This window comes from Cygnus atratus, chromosome 1 (genome assembly GCF_013377495.2).
Source record: "Cygnus atratus isolate AKBS03 ecotype Queensland, Australia chromosome 1, CAtr_DNAZoo_HiC_assembly, whole genome shotgun sequence".
Classification (NCBI taxonomy): Eukaryota; Metazoa; Chordata; class Aves; order Anseriformes; family Anatidae; genus Cygnus; species Cygnus atratus.
In genome coordinates, this window is record NC_066362.1 from 188,282,878 (window position 1) to 188,307,108 (window position 24,231).

Here is a 24,231-nt window from a genome sequence, read left to right on the forward strand (position 1 = left end):
GGTGAGGCTTCACAACCAGCACTGCACCCCGCGGCTCGCAGGACGGCGTCCCCAGCCCCTCCATTCCCTCAGCCCGGGTCTCACAGGGGCTCCCTGAGCACCGCAGCAGGCCGCCACCCAACAGCCGCCACACCGCCCCTCCGCTCCCCCCTCAGCCTCCCCAAAATGGCGCCGCCCCTCGCGGCCACCCCAAAATGGCGCCGCCCCCTGACGGCGCATGCGCGCTGCAGGCGAGGAGCGGGCGCTCTGCTCCCCCGCTGACCAATAGGGGGCGCCGCAGGGAGCTCGCGCGGCCGCGGCCCCGCCCCGGAAGCGTTTCTAAGGCGACGCCCGGCCCGGCGGTGACAGTAGGAGGAGGGCGGCGGGTGGTAGCGGACGGGTCTGCGTCGGGCCGTCATGGAGCACATCCGCACCACCAAGGTACTGGGGACAGCTGAAGGGGGGCGGGGTGGCAGTGCTGCCGGCCTTGGGGCAGTTGCTGTGGGGCGTTAGGGCCCGGTGTGGTCCTGTTCTGCTGGTCCCAGCCGCGGGTGAGGGCGTTGCGGCCGGCTCCGCCGCCGGTGCCTTCTCGCCTCCCCCTCCTGAGGGGCTCTGAGGCGGCCGGCGCTGCTCGGGGCGTCCCCTTCAGGGTGCCTGCCTGCCCGCCCCGGGGGTTTTGAGGGTGTACTCGCAGGTTCAGGGTTCCCGGTGGGCGCTGACCGCTTTATAGGGCCCGGCTCGGTTCCTCCTGGGGTGGCAGGGCTTGGTACAGCTTGGGGGGAAGGCAGGGGGGCTGCGCCTGAAGAGGGGGGCTGAGCACCTCGGGGGGTTACGGCTGTGTTGTGCCCGGGTGCTGTGCCGTGTGCTTTGTCCTGGCTTTGGGGATGGAGCCTGTGAAAAGAGTGCTCCGTTCTTGTTAACGATTAATTTGCATTGTCGTGAACATAAGCCATCAGTAGATGTGCGGTTTGTTAGCTTATTCTGAAAAATTAGTCAAGCTGCAATTGATGTTCTAGACTCTTCTACTTTATTTTTAGCTTATTAGTTGCTTTCCTTTATAACGAAGAAGGTGAAAGTCTTACCAACTCCTTCTGTAAATCACTTATATAAAGTGTTGTGTTTCTTTTTAAATTTCAGTTCTTACATAATCACATTTTAACAGTATTTCTCTTGTCAGTCCTGACTGCAAAGGCTGCTGAAAAGACTGTTCCTCTATTTGTTGTGTCTTGGAAATGACCAAGCAATTAGTTCCATGACCTGGCAGCATGACTGCAATCAAGTTTTATAGATGTGTGGAGGAAAGGAGTGGTTATATTCCAATAAATGTATAACTGATAATTAAAGGAACTGGCTTTTAAGTTTCTGGAAGAACGCCTTTATATAAATTGCGTATAAATGTTTAACTAGTTTTTTAATATATATTTACATATGTATGTATACATAATGCTAAAGGAAGGTCTCTAACAAAGATACTCTGAGTGCAATTTTGGTTTATTGGATGGAATTATCTTGTACCATGTTGATGGATTAGGGATAAGATTTCTTTATCAGCCTACTTAAAAACCTGAAACTCCTGGTTTGTAAACAATATTGTTACAGTCAGTTGTTGGTATCAAAGTTAAAAACTAGACTAAATGCAAAATATTTTCATGATCTGAGTAGATACTTAAGTTTCAAAACTGAAATTGAGACCATAAATATTGGCAGGTTGCTGACTTCTTTATATTGTGCTTGTGCATGGCTTTGGGCACCTGCTAAGAAAATCCTTGATGTAGCAATATAACTAGCTGAAGAGAGAAACAAGCACTGCAGCCAAGTTTTAAGGTACAGGATTGTCCTGGTTTCAGCTAGGATAGAATTAATTTGCACCATACCAGCTACTAGGAGGAAAATTAACTCTATCCTAGCTGAAACTAGGACAAGGACTAATAATTGTTTCAAGTGATATAAATCATACCCCCAAAAAATCTGTTTAAAGTGATGAATTAATGGCTAAAAATAACCTGAGTTCTTGATTAGAATTATGATGCTTACTTAATTTCTTTAAAGCTTATGGGATATTGGATATCCAGGTGGATTAAAATGCATATATGCTAGTTTGTAATAATTTTAAATATTGCAGTTATAGGAAGGAAGAAAACTAAAGTATAGCCTGTGCTAGGTACCATGCAAGATCTGTGCATGTGTGGGCTTGAACTGGACCCCATTCTGACTGGTAGGAGACGTGCATTTTCTAATCTGTCTGCTCTTTACAGTTTTTCAATTTATTTTACTGAAGAAATAGTGAAACAAGCATGAAATAACAGTGCAGTCTTGCACAAATTAACTACTGTGCAAGGAAGCTGTCGTCCCGCAAAAGGTGTTGAAATAGATTTTATTCTTTCTCTACATTCATCTGATGGAAATGTTGAAGTTGTCTTAGAACTGTTGGCACAGCTACCTGAAAAGTTTAGCTTCTTATGAAGTTAAACTGTCCAACAAATTTATGTTGAACAAGGAAATAAGGTGGACTTAAAATTCATAGACAGAAGTGATTTTTATACTTAAGTAGTAACAAATGGTGAAAACCATATCACAATATCATAAATTGGGGAGGGGGGGGGAGGGAAGGATTACGAATGAGAAAAAATTGGTTCTGTGATTGAGCTTTAGAAGTGAAGTGTCCTTAAAAATATTTTAAAGAAAAATGTAGTAGAGAAGACTGGAATTTCTTCAGTCAAATCTGTTTGTACATTTGAGGTCATCTGTTAGTGAAAATGCTTATGGATTTTCCAGTGGAGGTGGAAGTTTGGGATTCAGTAGTCAAGCTAAATCAAACGTGAGTCTGCCAGATTGAGGATTAGATGGGGAAGGGGACAGCTTCTTCTAATTTGAAGGAATATCATACAAAGCTCTAATAAGAGTCTTGAAGTGTACTAATGCCTGTCCTCAGCTAACATAGAAACACAGCCTTGAGAATAATTATTTTGTTGCATGGAGGGCAACAGAAGTTTGCCTGGATTTTGTGGGCTGCATTTCTGTAACAAATCTGCAGTTGTTCTGTGCACTTCTCAGTTTGCAGGGAGGTGCAGTGCAGAACTGCCCAAAATAAAATCCACGTTTTGACGGCGCTGTATTGGTTATGGTGCTTTGTATCTGAGCACTGATATCCTGCTGATTACAGGATAACATGTTTTGAGGTACAAATACATGTAACTTTATTTTCCCCTTTCCAAACTGAAATCTAGAATATTATAGTAGCACTGGCTGCTAGTAGATACTCAAATTTCCTCCATGCTGTTTTGGATGCCTTACATTGCTTTTCTAACTTTCAAAAACAGAGGTAGGCATTGCTAGATTGCAATAAATACCTGAACTGAAAGGGCAGTTTTTAAGTGTTTTGTCTATACTTTTACCAGATAATAGGTTTGTACATGGGAATTAAAACCAGTCTAACATCAGCACTGTAAATGTGGTCTCAGATTTGGGTGCTGGCCTTGCTGGTGGGAAAGTTTCTGGAGTTCAGCTGTGGATATAATGGCAGTAGCATCAAGCTTCCAGCAAAATGGCTTTAAATTGGCACTAATGAGCCTGTGCTGCCAAGAAATACAGGAATGCATAGAGATAAGCCATTCACCACGGTCCTTTCCTGTTGTTGCACGCACTGAGTCATGTAGTGTTTGCCTCAAATAAAGTAAACTGTGGAGCCTGTAATGTTATGAGCACCAGATAAAATGCAGGCTATCTAGAAATTGCTTTATTCTGAAATCCTTTTCCATAGGATTGAGATAACAATGTTGATGGAATACCAGGAGGAGAAAATCTGCCCTTGGAAGATTCCAGCTTGAAATCTTGATACTTCAAATGCCAGCACAGTCCTTGAATTTCTGGGAGATTGTTTCTAATTATTAGTATAGTGCTTGCATTTCATCAGTTTATTTTAGCAGTGAGGCAAGGTTGTTATAATGCAGATTTTTAAGATTGGGGATGATATAAATAGCAGTAGATATCTAAAAGTAAAATCAGGAGAGTTAATCTTTGTCTGTGATGAGTATACAGATAGCTGATTGGAGAAGAACATATCAGAGATCAGTTGTTAATTCAATGCTGGCACGTAAATAACAGGAAACTGTTAATGCTTGTGCTTGCTGTACTTCGGGGCAAGTTCTTGTCTGCAAGTTTTTAGTAATTCAACTTATTTTTTAAAGCCTACTACCTTGGTCTCTTTTACTATTAAATAACCATATTATGTATATGCACTAAGCAGTCTGCTGAACTTAGTCTTGTCATTTCATTGTGTGCTTTCCTGTTGGAACAGGATATTTTAAATGGTCCTTCTGCACAAGCTTATGTGACTACAAGTGTGTTCTCAACAATTTGGATGGAATAGTCTTGTGTGTGCTGTATTATATGCTCTAGCATTCTCAAAATTACTGCACAAACTGGAGCTTTTCTGGAGTTGGGATTTTTACTTTGTGTTTAAGGAAAAAAAACTAAGTTTTGCTTTCCCCCACTTTTTTCTTACAGGTAGAGCAAGTGAAGTTACTGGATAGGTTCAGCACCAGCAATAAGTCTCTGACAGGAACTCTGTACCTTACAGCAACTCATCTGTTATTCATAGATTCAAGCAGGAGGGAGACTTGGGTAAGCATGTCAAATGCTTGTGGCTCAAAAGCACACGTTCTTCAGATGCATTTGCTCTTCCTGATCTGAGGTTGAATTTGTTTACTGAAATGCTTATTGTAAAAGTTATTCCCCATGATCTGCTTGTTTGTGATATTCATAATAAGTTAATGAATCACAGCTCCTGCTGTTGCATGACACCTTTGCAGTCGAAACTGGATAATGTTGAAAATAATTTTCACTTCTCTGAGTTGCCGTTGTTGCTTCTCTATAGCCTTTGCTTGTTTTTCTGAGCAAATGCTTTTTTTTAACATCTGACTGGCACTGCTGTTCAGAGGAAGGAGCGGGAGATTGTTAGATAATTTAAGCACTAGGTTGAAAATCTCTGCATTATCTTTGCCTTCCATTTAGATTTTGCCTACATTAAGTGAGATGGCAAAATCCAAAGATCTAGGCTTGGTGATTCCATGCACTTTTTTAGAGTGGTAAATGACTATTTATTCTGAAGATGTACATTTCTGAACAAAAGAGTTCAGAAGAGGCTGCAGCTTCTCGATGGCTGTGACCATCATACCAGCCAATTTTACTTGTATAAGTAGTAATACCTGCTAGTTTTTTTTCCCGGTTCCCTGGTGGCACACATGTACCTCAAGTTCTGGCTTCCACTGTTGCACAGCTACCTGGCTGAGTTCAGCGCATTTAAGGGTGCTGTACTTCTCCAGGATGAAATCTCATTTCCCTGGGCTTCATTTTTTTTCTGTAGGTGAAACTTCTTGCACTTAACTTTATATCCTGGTTATCTGATGAAATGTCTCGTGGTGCTTACAAAAAAAGATGTTTTTCAGTAATTTGGATACAATCTACAACTTTGTGCAAAACAAACTTATCTTCTCAAGTGGAAGGAACTATTGAGGAGAATATATTCGGAAGCATTGTTTGTCCCAGTGTACTGCTTTAAAAGGTCGTACTTCGGTGATATCAAACCTGTATTTTGAATATTGCATTTGTGATGATAGTGCAAGTATCAAGTATAATTATGATAATGTCTCTCTTCAGGATATAGTCTCTTTGTAAATGCATGTTTGGCAGCATAGTTTTCAGATGCCTAATTCTGATCAATATTTAAGAGGAGATGATTGCTTCAGTGAGGTAATTGAAATGCTTTTGAGAGCATCTTGTTCAGTTGAGGTAATGTATCGGTGGCTTTCTTCCTGTGGTTGAACAGCTGTTACTTTCTCCTGCATTTTCCCAAACTTTGTGTAGATTTGCCACAGATATCCATTACTGTGACAGTCTTTTGTTACAGTGGTTGAAAGGCACTTAGCTATGACTGTCGTGTCTACATCAGCACAATGGATAATACAGGAGAGGTTTTTCGTATCTCCTGTTCATTCTATATCCCTGTGAGCAGTCTGATTTGTCTCAAGTTGTACTCCTGGCTCAAATGCTAGCAGACTGATTAAAGTAAATGACTGATGCATAAAATATTTAATGTGAGCTCCTCTGATAGGCGAAAAAAATAAATACTGTAATTCTAAAATCTTCAGTATCTACTATATGTTGATTTGCTTTCCTTAACCTGCTTTCTTTTCCCTGATAAAATTCTGAAGTATGTTCCTCTAGATCCATTAAAGGAAAAAAAGAAATCAGACAACTTATTTGGACCCCACCTAATTAGATGTAAGCTGGTCAGTTAGTGAAGCTGTGGAAAAGAACTGAATGACCCCAGTGGAGTTCTATTTCTTGATTTCTGCATTTAAAAGTATATTTATTAGTTTTTATAAAGATTAGTTGACAGTTCAAAAAATGAGGGGAAAAAAATTAAATTTTAACAAGTTATGCTATCTAGACCAAAATGCCAAGCTTGAATTTCTTCTTAACTAATTCTCTTCTATAACTAAGTGATTGAGAAAATCGGTCAAAAAATCAATATTCAGGACAGGTTAATCTGTCTTATGCCTGATTGTGTAAATAGTGTGCCTTTCTCATTTTTTGTCAGCATGCTTATGCTGAGTTCTTGTATGCCTTAGATATTACATCATCACATTGCTGCAGTGGAAAAACTTCCCTTGACTACTTCTGGCTGCCCCCTTGTCATCCAGTGCAAGAACTTCAGGATAGTTCACTTTGTTGTTCCCAGAGAGAGAGATTGTCATGATGTTTATAACTCTTTGCTTCAGCTGTCAAGAACAGGTGAGACTTCAAACTGGAAAAGGCTTTGTAGTATGCACCTGGGTAATAAGTTGGTGAGAAATTGCATGCTTATTTTTTGTGAAATGTACATTATGTAAAAGCCTTTTAAATGGGTTAGATAGGTCAAAGAATTTTATTAATAATGGAGTATTAATCTATATGTGAATTCAGAAAATGTCTGGCTTTTGTAGCTCACTGATCTTGTCTAAGAGTGTAAGGTTCCTATAGGTTCAGCATTTTGAGCATTAGCCTCAGAATTGTGATGTGTGTATTATCTATTTTATCGATGTGTTCCATGGATAAAATGCTACTAAAGTACTAATTTGTTACTGACTTCATGCAATTTCAAAAAATAGGCTGAAGTTTTGATGCTAAAATAATATGAATTTAGATTTACAAGAGACTTCGGTCACCTAATGTGGCCTTTTGCATTTCTTTGTGTTTGGACAACTGTAAAATGTTGTCATCTGTCATATAAAAAGTATTAGAAAAAATAAAATATTTTGAAAGCTTTTTTGGTTTGAAGGGAACTTTTACATTGCTTCTAATGTTCAGTAGATTTACATTTCTGTTCTTACCTATAAAGACGCCTGTTATTTTGGCTCTTGTGAAGCTCTTTTAATAATTTGCTATTTTGTCAGTCTTCATTTTGTGACCTTTGCTTTGCCCTAATGACTTAAATGTCCCTGCTGGGACAAGAGGTCAGGCACTCTTTCATTCTCTTCCCTGAAAGCTTTTATAACCTACCTTTAACTAAAACTAAATATCTGGAGTTGCAGAATAAATATTTCAGGAATGCCAAGTATCTATTTACTCTGTCTGAAAATCTTAAAGCCTGAAATTTCTGCAGTTCAGGCAACCTTAATGTTTGTCAACTGTGCTACCTTTCTCTACCAATGCATTTTTAGAGGCAGCTCATTACGTAGTCTTGTTTTTCCTTACCTTTTAGCAAAATACGAAGAACTGTATGCCTTCTCCTATAATCCAAAGCAAAATGAATCTGAGCAAGTGAAAGGTTGGCAGCTTATTGATCTAGCAGAAGAATATAAGAGAATGGGAGTGCCAAATGATTACTGGCAGTTGTCTGATGCAAATCGTGATTATAAGGTAAGGACTGTAGTGGAAAATGTTCTATTTTACATCTGTTTTTTGTTTATTCTCTGGCTCTAGTCCTATAGAAAGCAGTCTGATGCTATGAAATCACTTGGCTTGCAGCATAAGCAAAACTTGCAGGTGGAGAGAATTAGCTCCTTAATCAGACAGTCTCACAACTTTCTAACTGCAGCTTTTCTTCTGTGCCTCACTGAGTGTATGTGCATTAAATTGTTTCTTGTGTTTACTTACCTATTTGAAATCCAGTCCCAACAATTCTGCTGCTTTGCTCTCCTAATGGAGAGGGATTCTGCATTAGGTTCTGCAGTGCTGGTTGTAAAAGATGATGGCTGTGGTGGTGCAGCTGATTGCCAGATTAGATTTCATCTTTGTAGTCTGCAAATATAAAAAATGATGGGAATAACTTCAATATTTTATTTGAAACATATGCTCAGCAGTTCTACTGAAAAAATGTCATTCTTGAAGTGAATGCTACTGTAGCAGTGCTTTCCAGCAGTAATTGGTTGTATCACTTTGACGCTAATTCGTACCTTTTTATCCATGGTTTATCTCTTCTGAGATATTCACATAAATAGAATTATGTTGGTGTTTACCCTTTTGCCTTTTATTTCCTCGTAAAAATAGTGTAGGGTTATGTATCTAGTGCTAGGTTTTTACCCTGTGTGCATATATATATATTAATGTATGTGTCTTTCAGATTTGTGAAACCTATCCTAGAGATCTTTATGTTCCTAGAACTGCAAGCAAGCCCATAATTGTTGGTAGTTCCAAGTTCAGAAGCAAAGGAAGATTCCCAGTGTTGTCCTATTATCATAAGGATAAAAAGGTATCGTCTGTTTTCTTCATGCAAATGGGCTGAAAATTCTCAACACTTGCTGGTAGTTCAGATGTATGAGATAACTGTACACCTTATGTTGTAAGGCGTACAATTCAAGTATGCTGACTTGAATGAGAACAGTATATATAACTCATGATAACCTTAAATACAGCTCACAGTAGTAGTGGCTAACAAGATGCTGAATTAAGCTAAGCCAGTTTAAAAGAAATCCTCAAGTAATCAGTTGAATCTCTTAAAGCTTTCAGAAACTGACCTTAAGATCAAGATAACATGTCACTTGACAAAAATCTATCTTGATAAATGAAGAATAAAATCTATTATGTCAAAGTGTGGGGGGAGGGTGTAAAAAAAAAAAAAACCATCAAAATAACTTATTGACTGAGGAGGAATTTGCAAGGTGTAAAGAACTAGTGAATAAAAATAGATTTTGCAAGGTTAGATAAACGGTGGTGTGAAGCAACTTCTGCCTGTCTCTTCCATCGTTGAAGGGAGAGCAGGATTGTCATCTTGCTGAGCTGAAGAATTTTTGAAGGATGAATATTCAACTAGTAGATGCATTTGAAGACAACTCATAATTGGGAAATGCACCTGACACCCTCTCAAATGCAATACATCATTGAAAATGATATGGTAAAAACTACTTCAGACTGTAACGTTATTACACCTAAAAATAGTAAAACTAAGCATAATTTACTTTTCATCAAGAGTAATTTGCTTTTTACTGAAAAGTAAAAAATAGTGCTTTTTTTGTCTGTACTTCTTGAGGTTTTTATACTTAAGAAAATAGTGAACTACCTTGTCACTGTAGATAGGCCTGAAAAAGTTGTAGGCACTGCCTGTTTTAGTGTATGCAAGTGTGCTTAAAAAGTTGGAACACCTATGCTTTTTTCAGTTGAAGTGATGTGTCAAATGAAATGAATTATGCAGGTGTCAACTATAGATACTAAACTGATGTTAACTTGGCTCTTGTATTCTATGACAGGCTGCAATTTGTAGATGCAGTCAGCCTCTCTCAGGTTTCAGTGCCAGGTGCCTGGAAGATGAGCACATGTTGCAAGCAATCAGTAAAGCAAATCCCTCAAATCGCTACATGTATGTCATGGACACCAGGCCAAAGGTATGTATTTCTACAGGTTCTTCAGACTACTCTCTCTTCCTGAACACCGAAAGAGTAACTGAGATAACATGTGATTTGAAAAGATTGAGAGTTAAATACTTTGGCCCAATATAAACATACTCTGTAAAGGTAGAACTAGGCCTCACTATTCAAGTGGTCAAGTGCTTGCTTTCTTAAACAGGTTGAACCACTATCAAGACAAATCTAAGGTCAGGCTGATGGTTGGACTTGATGATCTTGAAGGTCTTTTCCAACCTAAATGATTCTGTAATTCACTGAATGTAAGTGAACTTCTGGGGAGGTACATTTAAAAATATATGTAAAACAGGTAAGAAGTGAATAGTTGGAGTGAGATCCAAGCACTTTTAACTGTTAGGAATTAAGTTTATGAAATGGTGAGCTGTGTTGGAGGTCGTTTTAGAACAGAAAGGAGGACAGTGGCTTGTGCAAACGAGCATGAAAACTACTAGTACTGTCTGTATTAAACAGGAAGAGGTAGGAGAAATTGTCGTAGCATTTTGAGGTCACACCAACACTAAGTTGAATTATGTTGGGTTTTTGACCTGTTGGAGTATGGGGGGTTACTTTCTCTTTTTAGGCAGTCTGCATTTAGATTGATAGTTGTCATCTAAATTTCCAAATGCAGGAGCTAGAAAACAAGGATGTAAAGTGAAAATCCTACACTGTAGAATTTATGCTTGCTTTGAGCAGGCTTCAGTAGGTCTGGCTGACAGGTAAAAATTGAGCCAACTGTCGGTTTTTTTAGTTGTACTTCTTATAGCTGCAAGCAATGTATTAGCTGCTTCTTCACCAAACTGACTTTTTTGTAGGATACCTGAAAAGCATATGTATGGTTGAGGCTGGATTTATTTACTCATTTTTAGGTTAATTGCCTTGAAGTGTGTCTTTTCTCAGAAATGTTTTGAAATAAGTAATGGCTTGTTGGTGGGTACACAGAGGAGAGAATAAGGAAACTATTAAATTCATTATTCGGATGTGTCAGTGTTGAATATAGACCATCTGTTGCTTTCACTGTACCATGCCTTTCTCATACTTAAATACTTAAACTGTTCATTTATTAGAATCTGTTTATAGTATGTGCTTTTGTGTGTCTTTTCCTAGTGTATTCCACTGAAATTGCTTGGTTTCTATTTCTTAATCTGACATTTTATTTGAAGTGCTGGTTTACAGTATTTTAATTTTGCTCTTTTAAGCTTAACGCAATGGCAAACAGAGCTGCTGGGAAGGGCTATGAGAATGAAGACAACTACTCTAACATTAGGTTCCAGTTTGTTGGAATTGAAAATATTCATGTAATGAGATCCAGCTTACAAAAACTCTTGGAAGGTATGTTCGAACTGTACTATATAGTGTATATAAAAATAATAAATATTCTTCTGAAGTATTTAATAATGGCTTAAACTGTATTAAGACTTGTGTTTTATCCAAGCTTTGCACTTAGTACCAGTTTGCTGTGCTCAGCAATTGTGGTAATGACCTGCCTTAAATCTCTACTTTTAAAATGTAAACCCAGTGATGTGAGTTATTTTGAAGAAAACTGAGCAGCACATGCTAGGGGTTAACGTGATTAGTATGTCAGTGGCTTGTGGGAAAGACCAGCTTTCCAAGTATACACGTATACATACATGTATTTGTGTATGTATATGTAAATGCATAAAATAACGTGAATATGTATGCATCTTCACACGTAGAACATTCCTCAAGGAGCACTTGTTTGCACAGAACTCACAGTAACTGCGTGATGTAATGGTCTATACAAAACGTGAACTCTTTGTCTTGGCAAACAGCTCCTGTGCTTGTAGATGCATCTTGCAGAGTATTCATGTTTGGGGGGGGAAATGTGAGCCAGTTCATAGTACCACTACTTGCCACAGTGTTGTGAAAGTGATGAGGCAGAAGTCTTCTATTTTAATGATACTCTTATTTCCCTTAATATTTCATTGAGGTAAACAGATGAAAACAAACCTAAGACACTTGGGAATATTAATGCTGTGATTAAAGTATGGTGACAGAAGTCAGGTTTCCACATGTACTGCTAGTTACATATGTTTGCCTTTTAGAATTATCCTAATATTTCCAGTCATTGGGAAGGTTTGCACCTGTAGGGAAGTCTCCTTTGAAGGCATTCTAGCTATGTTGGTCAAGAAATTTTACAGATCACTGGTGTAGTCTGAATTCATTTTCGTTGAACCCGTATCTGCTATTAACCAATTACTCAGGCACAGTGTGTAAAATGTTATTGTAGAATGGTTTGGGTTGGAAGGGACCTTAAAAGAAAAAGACCTAGTTGCAATGCCACTGCTGTGGGCAGGGACGCCTCCCACTAGATCTGGTTGCCCAAAGCCCTATCCAGCTTGGCCTTGAACACTTCTGGGGACAGGGCATTCACAGCTTCTCTGGGCAACCTGTTCCAGTGCCTCACCATCCTCTGAATAAAGAATTTCTTCCTAATACCTAATCTAAACCCTTTAGTTTAAATTTATTCCCCCTTGTCCTATCACTCCACTCCCTGACAAAGAGTCCCTCCCAAGCTTTCCTGCAGGCCCCTTTAGGTACTGGAATGCTGCTGTAAGGTCTCCCTGGAGCTTTTTTTTCCAGGTTGAACAAACCCAATTCCCTCAGCCTGTCCTCATAGGAGAGGTGCTCCAGCCCCCTGATCACCCTTCTGGTCTTCCTCTGAACTCTTTGTAACAGGTCCATGTCCTCTTGTGCTGGGGACCTTACAGCTGAACACAGCATTCCAGGTGGGGTCTCATGAGAGCAGAGTAGAGAGGGAGAATCACATGCCTTGAGGTGATAGTGCTTAAACTATGTTTATATATATTTTGTGGTTATTTGTGCACACACTTTATTGAAGAAAAAGATCAGCAGCATGACCATGAACTTTAATTTTCTGAAGTTTGGGATAATTCCTATTTTCTAATCTCTTCTTCAGTTCCAGACAATTGGCTCATAAATCTTGATTTCTTTTTTTAAAGGTGCCTGTTCCTGTGTAGTAATGTCTGATGCAGAAGTATATGCATCACAGTTAAACTTTGGAATTCATAGTCTTTCCATTTGACATAAGCATCTGTTGGTGGGATGCTATCAAATATTTTTCATAATAACAGCTTTCCTTAAGGATAGAACCCCTCTCCATTTTACCTTGTGTGGAAGATTGATGTATTTAAACTCAATAGTAACTACTATTACTGGTTCCCTTCTGGGGTATTGGAGGTGAAAGAAAAGGAGGGAATGGAATTATGTCTTCCCAGGAAAATATTATGCATATATTTCAGTGATAGGAAGGACTTCTAAAACTTAGGGAGGCATGCGATAAGTAACTTTTCAGACCCTGGAAGGAGATGCTATGAAAATTATTCATATTTTAAGTTGAGGAAAACGCCATTTAACTTATGCGTGCCACCTTTCTACTAGATGTGCTGAACTGAATGCTCTCTGATCAGTGACAGGATACCAATGACCCTATTCTTTCAAGAGTCTTTGTAACTGGGACTGTACTCAGATTTATTTATAACAAACAACTGTTATTCTTTCTTCAGCATGTTTCTGATTCTAGGCTCTTTGTCTCTCTGTCGGGCTTCCTTCATACCCTAATGAAAGGCTTCGGAAGTCATTTGTTTGCAAATTAAGTGTAAGACACAATCCTTCCCAACATCTTTCCCTAAGGCAGGATGTTAGGGGGGCTTTGCAGTCTATTCTTCTGATTTAGCTGTTCGTGTTTTTTTTTTTAATGGTCTTACATGCAGCAAAACAAAACTTCTCAAAAATAGTAGTCTTTAGTGTAGACATGATGACTCTGTGCCCCTGATGGGCAGACTGTCCATCTGTACAACACTAATTGAAGAATCTTCACATAGGCTGAATTTCTGGCTATGGGGTTGAATATAGAAAATCCCATTTTTTATACATTTAAAAATACAGCATTATCTGTTTGAAAAGACTGAATTCTGATAAGCAAAAAGGTATTGCATAAGTCAGGAAAGAGCACTTCTGTAGGAAATATGAGGGAAAAGGCTCAATAATAGTTGCTGCTGTGGCACATATGTTGATGGTGGAAGTGTATTAACAGTTTTGTTATGAGTTGTATGGAGTGTGTTCGTGGGGGGAATTTTTTTTGCTTAAAAATGACCCCTGTCCCCAACCCACCATGCTTCCTTCAGTCTCTAGGTTCTGGTTGCAGGATCCAGTCACCTTTTGATGCAACAACTGCTGCCTAAGGCATTGCTGGTAGTGGTGTATAAGGGCAGTCAGCAATGGGGCAGTGAGTCATTTGGGCTCGCATGCATGCAGGGCACATTTATGATCCATATAGTCAAAACGATCTTAAAGGATAGTTTTTGTGAAGTTGCTAGACAACTTAATGGTGCCAAGTCATCTTTGATCCTTTTGAGTAACATGAGGGACTGCAATGATTATTCAGCACATAAGTGTCCTGAGAAGTGTTAATGCAATTTCCTTATTTTACCACTAAGTAGTAAAAATGTCAATTCACAGAAACAGAAGGTTAATTACAGGGGCTTGACATATGTGTTTGTACCTCTGCCTTGATTTTCAAACCAATGAAGTCTGTCTAGAAGCAGAAAATACCAGGTCAAGTGTTTCCGTGAAGTTGAAAATGTTCAAAACCAGCTTTTGACAGAAGTATCTGGGTGAAGGCAATCGAGGGCTAGAAGCCTGTGTTCTTTTTTTGAAGATACTTAAGCTTTAATCAACGAAGCATAGAATATAGGGGTGTGCAGTCATGTGTAATGCCTCTAGGTGTTGCCTTCTGTGTCCCATCCATTCCCTGCAGATGTTTGGCTTGCCAGATTTTTGTGGGAGGATCTATTTCAGTTTTTCCCTTATCCTAGTGGTGGACTTGTTTATGTCCTGTTACAATTTAACAAGTGTTATGGAGCAACAGGTGGAGAGAGTAAATGTGTGAAAGACTGTGAGTGACTTGAGAGGATCAGGTGGTTCTTGATCTCTTCTATTTTGTAGACCTTTTGGAAGCAGAACTTTTGCCTAACAATAATTGCTGTTTTTTATCCAAATACTAGAGGAAACTAGCATAACTTTTGCTGATTTTCCTGATATTTACAGGCTGCCCTTTAACATTAGGTCTTGTTTCCAGGGGATTCTAAGTGTGTTATTTCATTGTGCAGTGGTTTGCTAGCTTTTTTTCTAGTTCAAAATCTATGGACTTTAGAAAAAGTACTGCATGACTTGGAAGCTGGAAGCCTATCTTCGTTACAGCATTCAGCAGCGGCCAGTGCTATGAGTCTTCCTGAGCAATAGGGAGTATGGCTGAAAGCTGAGAAATATCCTGTGTGGATACAGGAAAGCTGCAGGAGCCCATTTCCTCCCATAGTCAGAGATAAAGGTTATTTTACAGCTGCTGTGTGAGTATCTCTGCTACTAACTTTCAGCTCCAGTGTCATCTTGTTTTTATCTGGGACCTGCTAACTTGGCAGAAAATAGTTTTCTCATGTGGCAGGGACAGGTATTTTTGTAGATTGCAACTTCAGGTATATCTAAGAATCACATGCAGAGGAAAGTATGTCAGTTACTGATCTCGCCCCTGCTCCCTTTCAGTTCCTTGTGTTTAAACAATAATGCAACTGAGAACTAGTGCTCAAAATCCTGTGTTAAAATAACTGATTTTTTTTATTAGCTAATTTTCATTTGGCATGGGTGCTTGGTGTCCTTGAAGAACCAGATTATCTGTCTCACTTCTGAATTGCTCAGCACATCTCTGTGAGAAGCTTTTGGTTTACCTCCATACCTGTTGCCTTGCAGCACAGCAGCAACTTTCCTTTAATGAGTCTTCCTCTGCCCCCTGAATTGGTCTTATTGTTATGGGATCAAAGTACACAGGGGGAGAATGGTAGAGATCAGTCAGCATTGTAGTATATCAGTTCTGGAGGTAGACAAAATCCACGTGGTCTTCAGTTCATCATTTTCTCCTTGTACTACACTCGCTTTATTCTACTAGGCAGAGTGGGAAGGTTGATGAAACTCATATAGTTAGTTCCAAGCAGTCAGACTGACAGTGTTGTCTGGATGCAGCTACTTTGTTAGTAATAGTAATTTGTAAGTATTTGTAGTAAGGTTTTTGGCATTTTGGTCCCTTTTCTTAGTGAGACACAAGGGTTCTAACTCTCTGTTTGGGTGTCACTGGTGTATTTAATTCAAATGTTTTGTCAGAAAGACACATCTTAATCTTGTCATTTAAGGCTTCTGTAATTCTGCAGAGCTGAGTTTTGGGTGGAGAACACCTTTTGTAGTGCCTATCTCTTAACCGTTTGTGTGGTGGTTTCCTGAAAAGGTTTCAAATCAACTTACAACATTGAAGAATAATTCTATGCTGTTTATAATGCACTTTCTCTGTTGTAGGATATTATAGGTAGCTGTAACTGCTTAGGGCTTTCTAACTCTGTTTCTTTCAGTCAGTGGCACAAAGGGTTTGTCTGTCAACGACTTCTTGTCTGGTTTGGAGAGTTCTGGATGGCTGCGTCATATCAAAGCTGTGTTGGATGCTGCTGTTTTCCTAGTTAAGGTAATTTGTATGATGCCTCTTTGAGGGCAGTTTGTGCTATCAGGCAAAATTACACTTAATATTCCATAAAGCATAAAACTCTGCAAATACGGTTTTTCTTTGCTTTCTCCCTTTTTGCAGAAAGGGAGATGCTTGAAATACACGCAGACACATCTGATACGTTGTTAAGCCTTATGTGTTTCTCTGTGGTTGGAGATATTCAATGTGCCAGCTAATGTTTTATGATTTTCTTTGGATGTTGTTTGGTCACCTTGAAGTTATTGTTATGATTCTTGATTTCTTTGGATATTTATGAAAGATGTAACCAGTTTAAAGGTAGATGGAGCCAACTGTTATTTACTATACACTGAAAAAAGGAACTTACAGGACACTAATGTCAGAGAAGACAAAGTGACTATCCCATTTAGCAAGGAAATGAGACAGTTTATAAGGAACTCAAAAGTACAGTTGCATTTGCCAGGTACCTGAGATGCTATGGGCTTAACATGAAAGGGGTTCAGGGGGGAGGGAAGTAAAGAAGAAAACTGTTTTTCTTCTCAGCAGCTGAAGGTGCTTTAGCTAAAAGTGGATGCTTCTAAAGATCAGATGATCCTCAAAAATTTGGGTTAGCAAATTCAAATTTGAATAGATCTGAATTCCTAGCTGAAGCTAATGAGCACTTCCTGGTCCTTAACTTTTGAGTAGTATAATTACTAACAAATAGGTGTTATAAAACAACCAAATAGAAAACTAATAAACCTGTTTGATCTGTAATGTATAGTCCGCTTCTTCCTTAGTGTTTGTTCTGAGGGCATTTCTAGTTTTATAAGGGGTAGAAACAGAAATGGGAACCACTGTAGAAGTCCCTGTTACATTTCGTGAAGGAGATAATGGAATTTCCTTTTGTTAATAGGGAAGTTTTCTACATGCATTTCAGTGGAGAGAACTCACTAGATTTCTGGTACTATCTAATACATTGCCCCATAATATTTTTCTTCTATTAAATAGACTATACTCTGAGTTTTGGATAAATGTAGCTTTTGTATGTATTTACTAAAATCTGACTTTGAACAATATAAGCAAGAGAGTATTCATTAAAGAAATAATTATTTTGCAGGCAATAGCAGTTGAGAGTGCAAGTGTATTAGTGCACTGCTCAGATGGCTGGGATAGGACTTCACAAGTTTGTTCTCTTGGAGCTCTCTTACTAGATTCCTATTACAGAACAATCAAAGGGTTCATGGTAAGCAAGCTGTTGTATTGTTAAATTGTTTCTTGGTAAATCAAAGTATATAAAATGTCTGAGTGTGAAAGCAAAGAGTCTAACTGTACTGATGCTATTTTGTAGTTACAGATGTAAAATAAGTGTTGCAGACTATGGTTGGTCTTTCCTTTAGAAATACTTGGCTGTGGGGAAGAACTAGGTATTTAAAATAACCTAAGAAACTGAAATACAAATAGTAGATTGTTTTACGTACCCTGCAGAAATGGTGTAATAACTGCCTCTTTCATCCAAAATAAAGACCTACGAAATAAAAGGATTCCAAAGTGCTTACATGAGATAGATGTACTAAATTATACCAGCTATACATTCTTAACATTTCTCCCAAATTAACTTCATTACAATCTAAAAATTACATCCCCAGCCACAGTGACATAAAGACCTGAACATATTTAAGCAACTTAAATGTCTTCATCTTTCTCTAGAGATGATCAAAGAATTTTGATATGATTATTTAAAATTTCGCAGTAGGAAAATCAACTGTGTTTGCCATAACAATATAAGGGGTTATGGGAACACCTGAAAGTTAACGTACAAAAGTAGTTCCCTGTACTGATCACAAACTACTAGCCGCCACAAAAGCTAAACTGATGAGGAATTAGAAGACAGGATAGTTTTCTCATGGATAGTGGGAATGTGTACTTGTTAGGAACCTCATTTCTTTTTTAATCCTCGCTGTCAATTGGACTTTTGGAAAGCCTTCTGTCATAAGTAGACAGTCATCTGTTTTTGGTGCTTGATACTGCAACTAGTGACAAAAACAAGTTACTGTTGATATTAATAACATTTTATAGTAGTAAAATTGCTAAGATTATATTGTGTGGCTTTATGTAAACTATAATAGCAATAATGCAATATTAAAATTTTTTCATATACTTAGCAGTTAACTTTTTAAAAGTTGAGTGATAATCCATTTATGTGAAGCTGTAAAGCATTAATATGCTTAAAGTGAGCCTGGTTTAACAGTATTTTTCTGATCGTCAACCTGTTCAACTTTTTACTAGTTTTAGAAATGTGCTTTGACAGTCTCTTGTAGGAAAAAATCTCCTGTAGGAAAAGGAAAAAATACAGTGGCAAATAGCTGCTTCTACTGTAGTTGATTTGAAACACGGTATATATCAATAACCTGTGAGGTTAATGCTGTAGGTGTAAGATTTACTAACGTTTTGTTAGATACTTTTGTTTTGTTTTTTATCTTGTAGGTTCTGATAGAGAAGGACTGGATTTCTTTTGGGCACAAGTTCTCTGACAGGTAGTTTGCTGCTCTGATGTGGAGAAATGTTTACATTGAACTGAATGATAAATATTTCACTAAAAGTGACTTTGAATTTTGCATTAATATCTAGACCTATGTAGTATCACAAGTAAAGGAAAAACAGTTTGTGAATGTTAAAGTACTGTATTGTTCCCAGAAACTTTGCAATGGGTAAGCTATTTTCAGTTGACAGTGCACTTTGTATATTGCTATTTATTCAAATATCTATTGGGTAGTTGTTCTGTATTACAGATGTAAGTTTAATGTCACTGGTACCTCACTTATGCATATTGATAACTGCAGCTGGATCTGCATATGTGCATAGACAGTGCAAGACAAACCTAAAGCTATCTCCCACCATTTAGACAACATAAAAACACTTTTAAAGTTTTGATCTGCGTAAATGCTTGCACTTACCCATACTTTTGATGATGGAATAACTCTACCTTTAGAAGTCCTATTTGCCAATAGTCCTGTTTTTCCTCCTTGCTCTGAGTGTCACCAGCTATGACAACAGCCTTGCTGCTATTTCCTTTTTTACTAGTTTACTTTTAGCTCATGTATTTCAAGTGTTGACTATGGGTGTAATAGATGCAAAGGAATTAAATTGTCTTGTGTTGCTTTTCTTTACTGAATAGAGATATCTAGCTCTTTACTGAACACAGATGTGATTACTTACAAGTCAGAAAAATAGGTTAAATTTAGGCTTATTTATATTCATGAATTGCCCCAGTTCTTGAAGGTAGGTACTTAATTTCGAAACCAAAACTAGTGTCGGAATAGTCTGCTGTATTTTTTTGAACAAAAACCTTAGTTGTGCTTGTTTTCAATTTCTAACCTAAGCCAGTTTCAGTCTGTTTATGGAATCTCTTTCAGGTGTTGTCAGTTGGATGGTGATCCAAAAGAGATCTCGCCAGTGTTCACTCAGTTTTTAGAAAGTGTGTGGAATCTGATGGAGCAGTTTCCACAGGCCTTTGAGTACAATGAAGCTTTCCTTCTTCAGATCCATGAACATGTCCATTCGTGCCAGTTTGGAAACTTCCTTGGAAATTGCCAAAAAGAGCGAGAAGAACTAAAGTAAGCAGGGATCTGCTCAGTTTGGGGCTCTGAATAAAAGTAAACTTGCAGGATTGGTCACACCGAAAGTGATGTTGAACTGTATCAGGGAATGGCAGTTCTTCTCAAGCTTTTGCGTGCTAAAGACAGTTTTTCTAATTTTGGGCGAAAATACCCTGCTCATCTTTAAGGGAAAGTTGAGGCATGTTTCTCCTTCCTTTCATTTTTCTAAAACTGGATAAAGTGCTCCTGACTTTCTACTTAAGTTACTTACTCCCTCCCCTAATCTGTTTTTAGGCAACCTTCAAATCGTTGCCTCTGCAAGACTGATTCTTTTCAGTTAAAATTTATTAATAGGCTGTCTCAATACTTTCTGTTGGAAAACTTCTGGAAAGCTTTCAGTGGTTCATCTTAAACTATATTTAAAAAGCATTTATTGCAATGAGGCAAAACTTGCACACTATGAAGAGTATTACTTCTAAAACTGATAGTTCTATCCAACATCAGCATATGCGAGGAAGAAGTTGATTTTACTGAGAGCATTTAATTCAGTTTTATAATTATTTCTGATAACTTCTTTAAATCCATCTTTGACTTTTTTATTATGCTGAGTTGAACAGCTTCTGGATTTTGATTGTAGTTGGTGTCTTGACCTTGATCTCTTCTTGCCTTAAGATTAAAAGAGAGGACATATTCCTTGTGGCCGTTCCTTCTGGATGAACAAAAGAAGTACCAGAATCCTCTGTATAGTCCAGATTTTTCTCCAGAACTAACTCTTTTGGAGCCTAATACAGTGTCATTCAATTTTAAGTAAGTTTGAATTGTATACAGTATCTTGTCTTCAAATTTGTTTTTATCTTGCATAGTTAAAACTATCTGTTACGTGCAGGTTTTGGAGAAATATGTACCACCAGTTTGATCGAAGTATGCATCCCAGGCAATCTGTGTATGACCTTATCATGAACATGAGTGAACAAAATAAACAGCTGGAGAAAGACATAAAAGAACTGGAAGCTGTGAGTATTGCAAAATAAGTGTATTTACTTGTGATCTGTTCTACAAATTCATGTGTAAAGCCTGTAATAATGCTTCTAGCTTTCGTATGAATGCCTTTATTGTATGGCCTACCGTTTGTTCTATATAATGTTGAATTCACCTTTCACTGTGCTATGCTGAATGCCACGCTATGCAGCTGATGTTCTTCTCTTAAATATAACTTATTTTGCCTTACCCAAGAATATGTCCTACCAAAGCATTACTGAGATAGGTCTCTTACCTGCTTTCTAGTTAACATCTTTCAATGTATTCCTGCATCTGAACAAACCGTTTTGGTATTTTTCAGATCTAAAGGAGAAGTCTTAGTAGGTTTTTAGGAAGGACATAAAGGCACTGACTTTTGTCTGTAAAAGTTCTTGTTTGCTGCAGACTTCTTCCTTGCTAGTAGCACTAAGGCCCCTGCCTGTACTCCAGAATGTACTCCTGTTCTGATAGGACCAGACAAGGGACAAGCATGAAAGTCTTTACTTCTCTATAGACTAACAAGCAACCTTTCAGTCTTCTGCTCAGCAGCATATTTTTTAAGCATGCAGTGCTTGTAGCATCTGTTGTGAAAAAATGTTGGCTCACCCAGGGGCCTAATGCTTATTAGATAGCCGGGTCTAAATATGTAAAAGTATTAAAGGGAATAACAGAATCTGAGTTGGCCAGCAAAAAAAAATGGGTTCTCTTTCATTCAAAGCAAAATGTCAGTAAAGCAGTGACGCTCGCTGTTAATTATTTTCTATATTTCAGAAAATAAAGCAGAAAAATGGGCAACCAGGTGCAGTCCTTATGAAAGAACATCAGCAGTCTGCTCATCCTGCACCCATGGTACTGAAAACCCCTCCGTGTTTCAAGAAGGAGCAGCCACTGATCCCTGTGAATGATGCTGTAAGAACTATAGAGGGCAGCAACACAGCGGACAATCGCTACAGTGAATTCATGGAAGAATTTTCAAAAGCTGAGCCTGCTGTTGTCAGTTTAGAGTATGGAGTGGCCAGGATGACCTGTTGAAATCTGGCACGGCGGTTCTCTCTTCTAGCCTGGCTGAATTAAGACATTTTGAGGATGGGTCTGTGCTGCATGACCAAAACATGATTTGTATATTGGCAAGTTTTGTTAATGTAGGCTAGAACAGCATGCTAATTGTCAGGTGTTTGCTGTTCTTATATATATATGTATACATAAAAAAAAAAATAGTTGTATTTTAAAAGAAAAAGGGGCATTTGGTAAGTAGTGACTAAAAATTGAGGAGTGGTATGTCTTTGGACTTTGGGCCGGTTTGCACTAAATTAAAACAGTAATCTTTATTCAGTATAGGAAAACACAGGTGGTCTTTCAGGTGGTATTTCATGTTGATTTTACTTGGGCGAGAAAACTTGAACTTTGTATTTTGGGGACTGAAGCTACAAGTGTATATATATTGCACATAATACAAATATGTATGCCCTTGTTATATATCACCCAGTACTAATTTTCAATATATTAAGTGCCATGGGAAAAGTATTTAAAAACATTAATAGTTGGCCTTAAACCTGTTGATCAGTAATATTGGCGTCCATGACTACTGCACTCTGTAAACTGACTCTGTTTACATTGTATTTGTTCAAATTGTTCTTTCCTTAAAACCGGACTGAATACAGGGAATGAAGCATGCCTAAGCTGGCACAGCCTTTCAGCAAATTGCTGTTTGAATGTCAACTTATTACTGAAGACTGTTCTTTCTTCCGGTTCCTCTGTTTAAAATATAATAGATCGGCCTGATTTTTGCTCTCTAGTAGCTCAGTAGATTTGAGCATAATTGGAAGTATGGGTTATGTATGATCTTAAATGTTTTGATTGTGGTAAGGTGTTTAAATTTAGAATAAAGAGTAAAACACATAAGAAAAAAAATTTAGCCAATATCTGAACGGAACTTGACTACTCAGGTTGCCCAGCACGCAGTTAAACAGTTGTTTGAGTTCCAAGAGTGGAAGCAGGAGTTCTAGAATTAGTCTACTGACATTGTTCCTGAGTACAACAAAAATATTTCATTTATGTATCTGAAGCTCATAAGAAACTGAGTGCCTCCGAGATCTTTCTCTGGGAGAAAAACTTCATAATTAGTGAAGCCTCCCTCTTATCTTGTAAAAACTTGTCCAGCCTGTACATTTTAAAAATATTCAGAGTGTAGTGAAACTGCATATGTAATTATATAAAATCTTCATCTAGCAGGATACAGTAGAAATTCTGACAAAAAAGTTGATATAATATAGATTTCCATGTTTGTAGCCTTCTAGTAAGGGAGAAGGTTTTCATCAACTTTTATCTCATGACATTTTCTGAGCAGGTAACAGAAATATTCATATTTGGGTATTAAGATCCCTAGGTATGGTGTTGGATTAATGCTACTAGCTTTTTATCTTTGGATTTAAATCCTTTTTGGTTATAAGTGAAAATGAGTTTATTCCTATCCTAATCCCTAAAGTCTGTTTTGTTAAAATTACTGGTCTGTGCCCCACATAACTTGATGTAACTGGCAGCGTTTCCCTCCACATCAAATTAGATCCAGTAGTATATTAACAAGGCCAATATACGTCATGATCAAGTTGCACTTGTGAAGTTGTATGGGTGAAGTTAACTGTGGCCCCTGTATTTGGTGAGTATAATCCACTATTGTTTGTTTAAAGCCTATAAATGTAAATAAGTGTTCATAAGTCTTTTTATTCCCAAAGACATAATGTAATCTTTAAAATACATTGCCCAGTCATTTAAACATGGTTAATTTTTTTCCACTACAAGTTTTGACTGAGTTTCACATTTGCACAGTGGTGCCTTACAGGGTTGCAGCAAGCGAGGGTTTTGTGCCTTATTTGTTGTCTACCCATCACCTCCTGTATCAAACTGGTTCTGTGGTTTTCCTCTGAAAAAACATCTTGTATTACTAAGCTTGTGTTGCATCTCACTATGGAAACAAACATCATTGACAATATAGGCAAGTGTTATCGGTTTGTAGTTTGTTTTAATATTTAGCTGCTCTGGTATGCCATGTATATTTTTTCATATTTATTGTTTAGAGTTTATGGATTCAAAAGATAATATTAAGCTTTTTTGCAAATATTGTTGTATGTGTTTTTTACTTTAAGAACTGAGTACCCTTGTATATAAGGCTTTTTAAAAGATCCATTCCCTCTCAGTACTGCTAAAGTGATCTTATTTCAGTCTTTGGGCCCTTTCT

The 24,231-nt window shown here is 38.1% G+C and overlaps 1 protein-coding gene across 1 annotated transcript; it reads left to right on the forward strand.

Annotated features, from left to right (window-relative positions):
* Nucleotides 1–312: 312 nt before the first annotated feature.
* On the forward strand, nt 313–24,111 carry MTMR6 (myotubularin related protein 6). Its single transcript, XM_035542440.2, has 14 exons — nt 313–420; nt 4,486–4,602; nt 6,612–6,774; nt 7,724–7,881; nt 8,585–8,713; nt 9,708–9,842; nt 11,057–11,189; nt 16,295–16,404; nt 17,501–17,626; nt 18,868–18,917; nt 19,797–19,997; nt 20,652–20,786; nt 20,866–20,992; nt 21,768–24,111. Exons 1-14 carry the CDS (start codon nt 397–399, stop codon nt 22,026–22,028), a joined length of 1,869 nt encoding a protein of 622 aa, XP_035398333.1. The 5' UTR covers nt 313–396; the 3' UTR covers nt 22,029–24,111.
* Nucleotides 24,112–24,231: the final 120 nt, after the last annotated feature.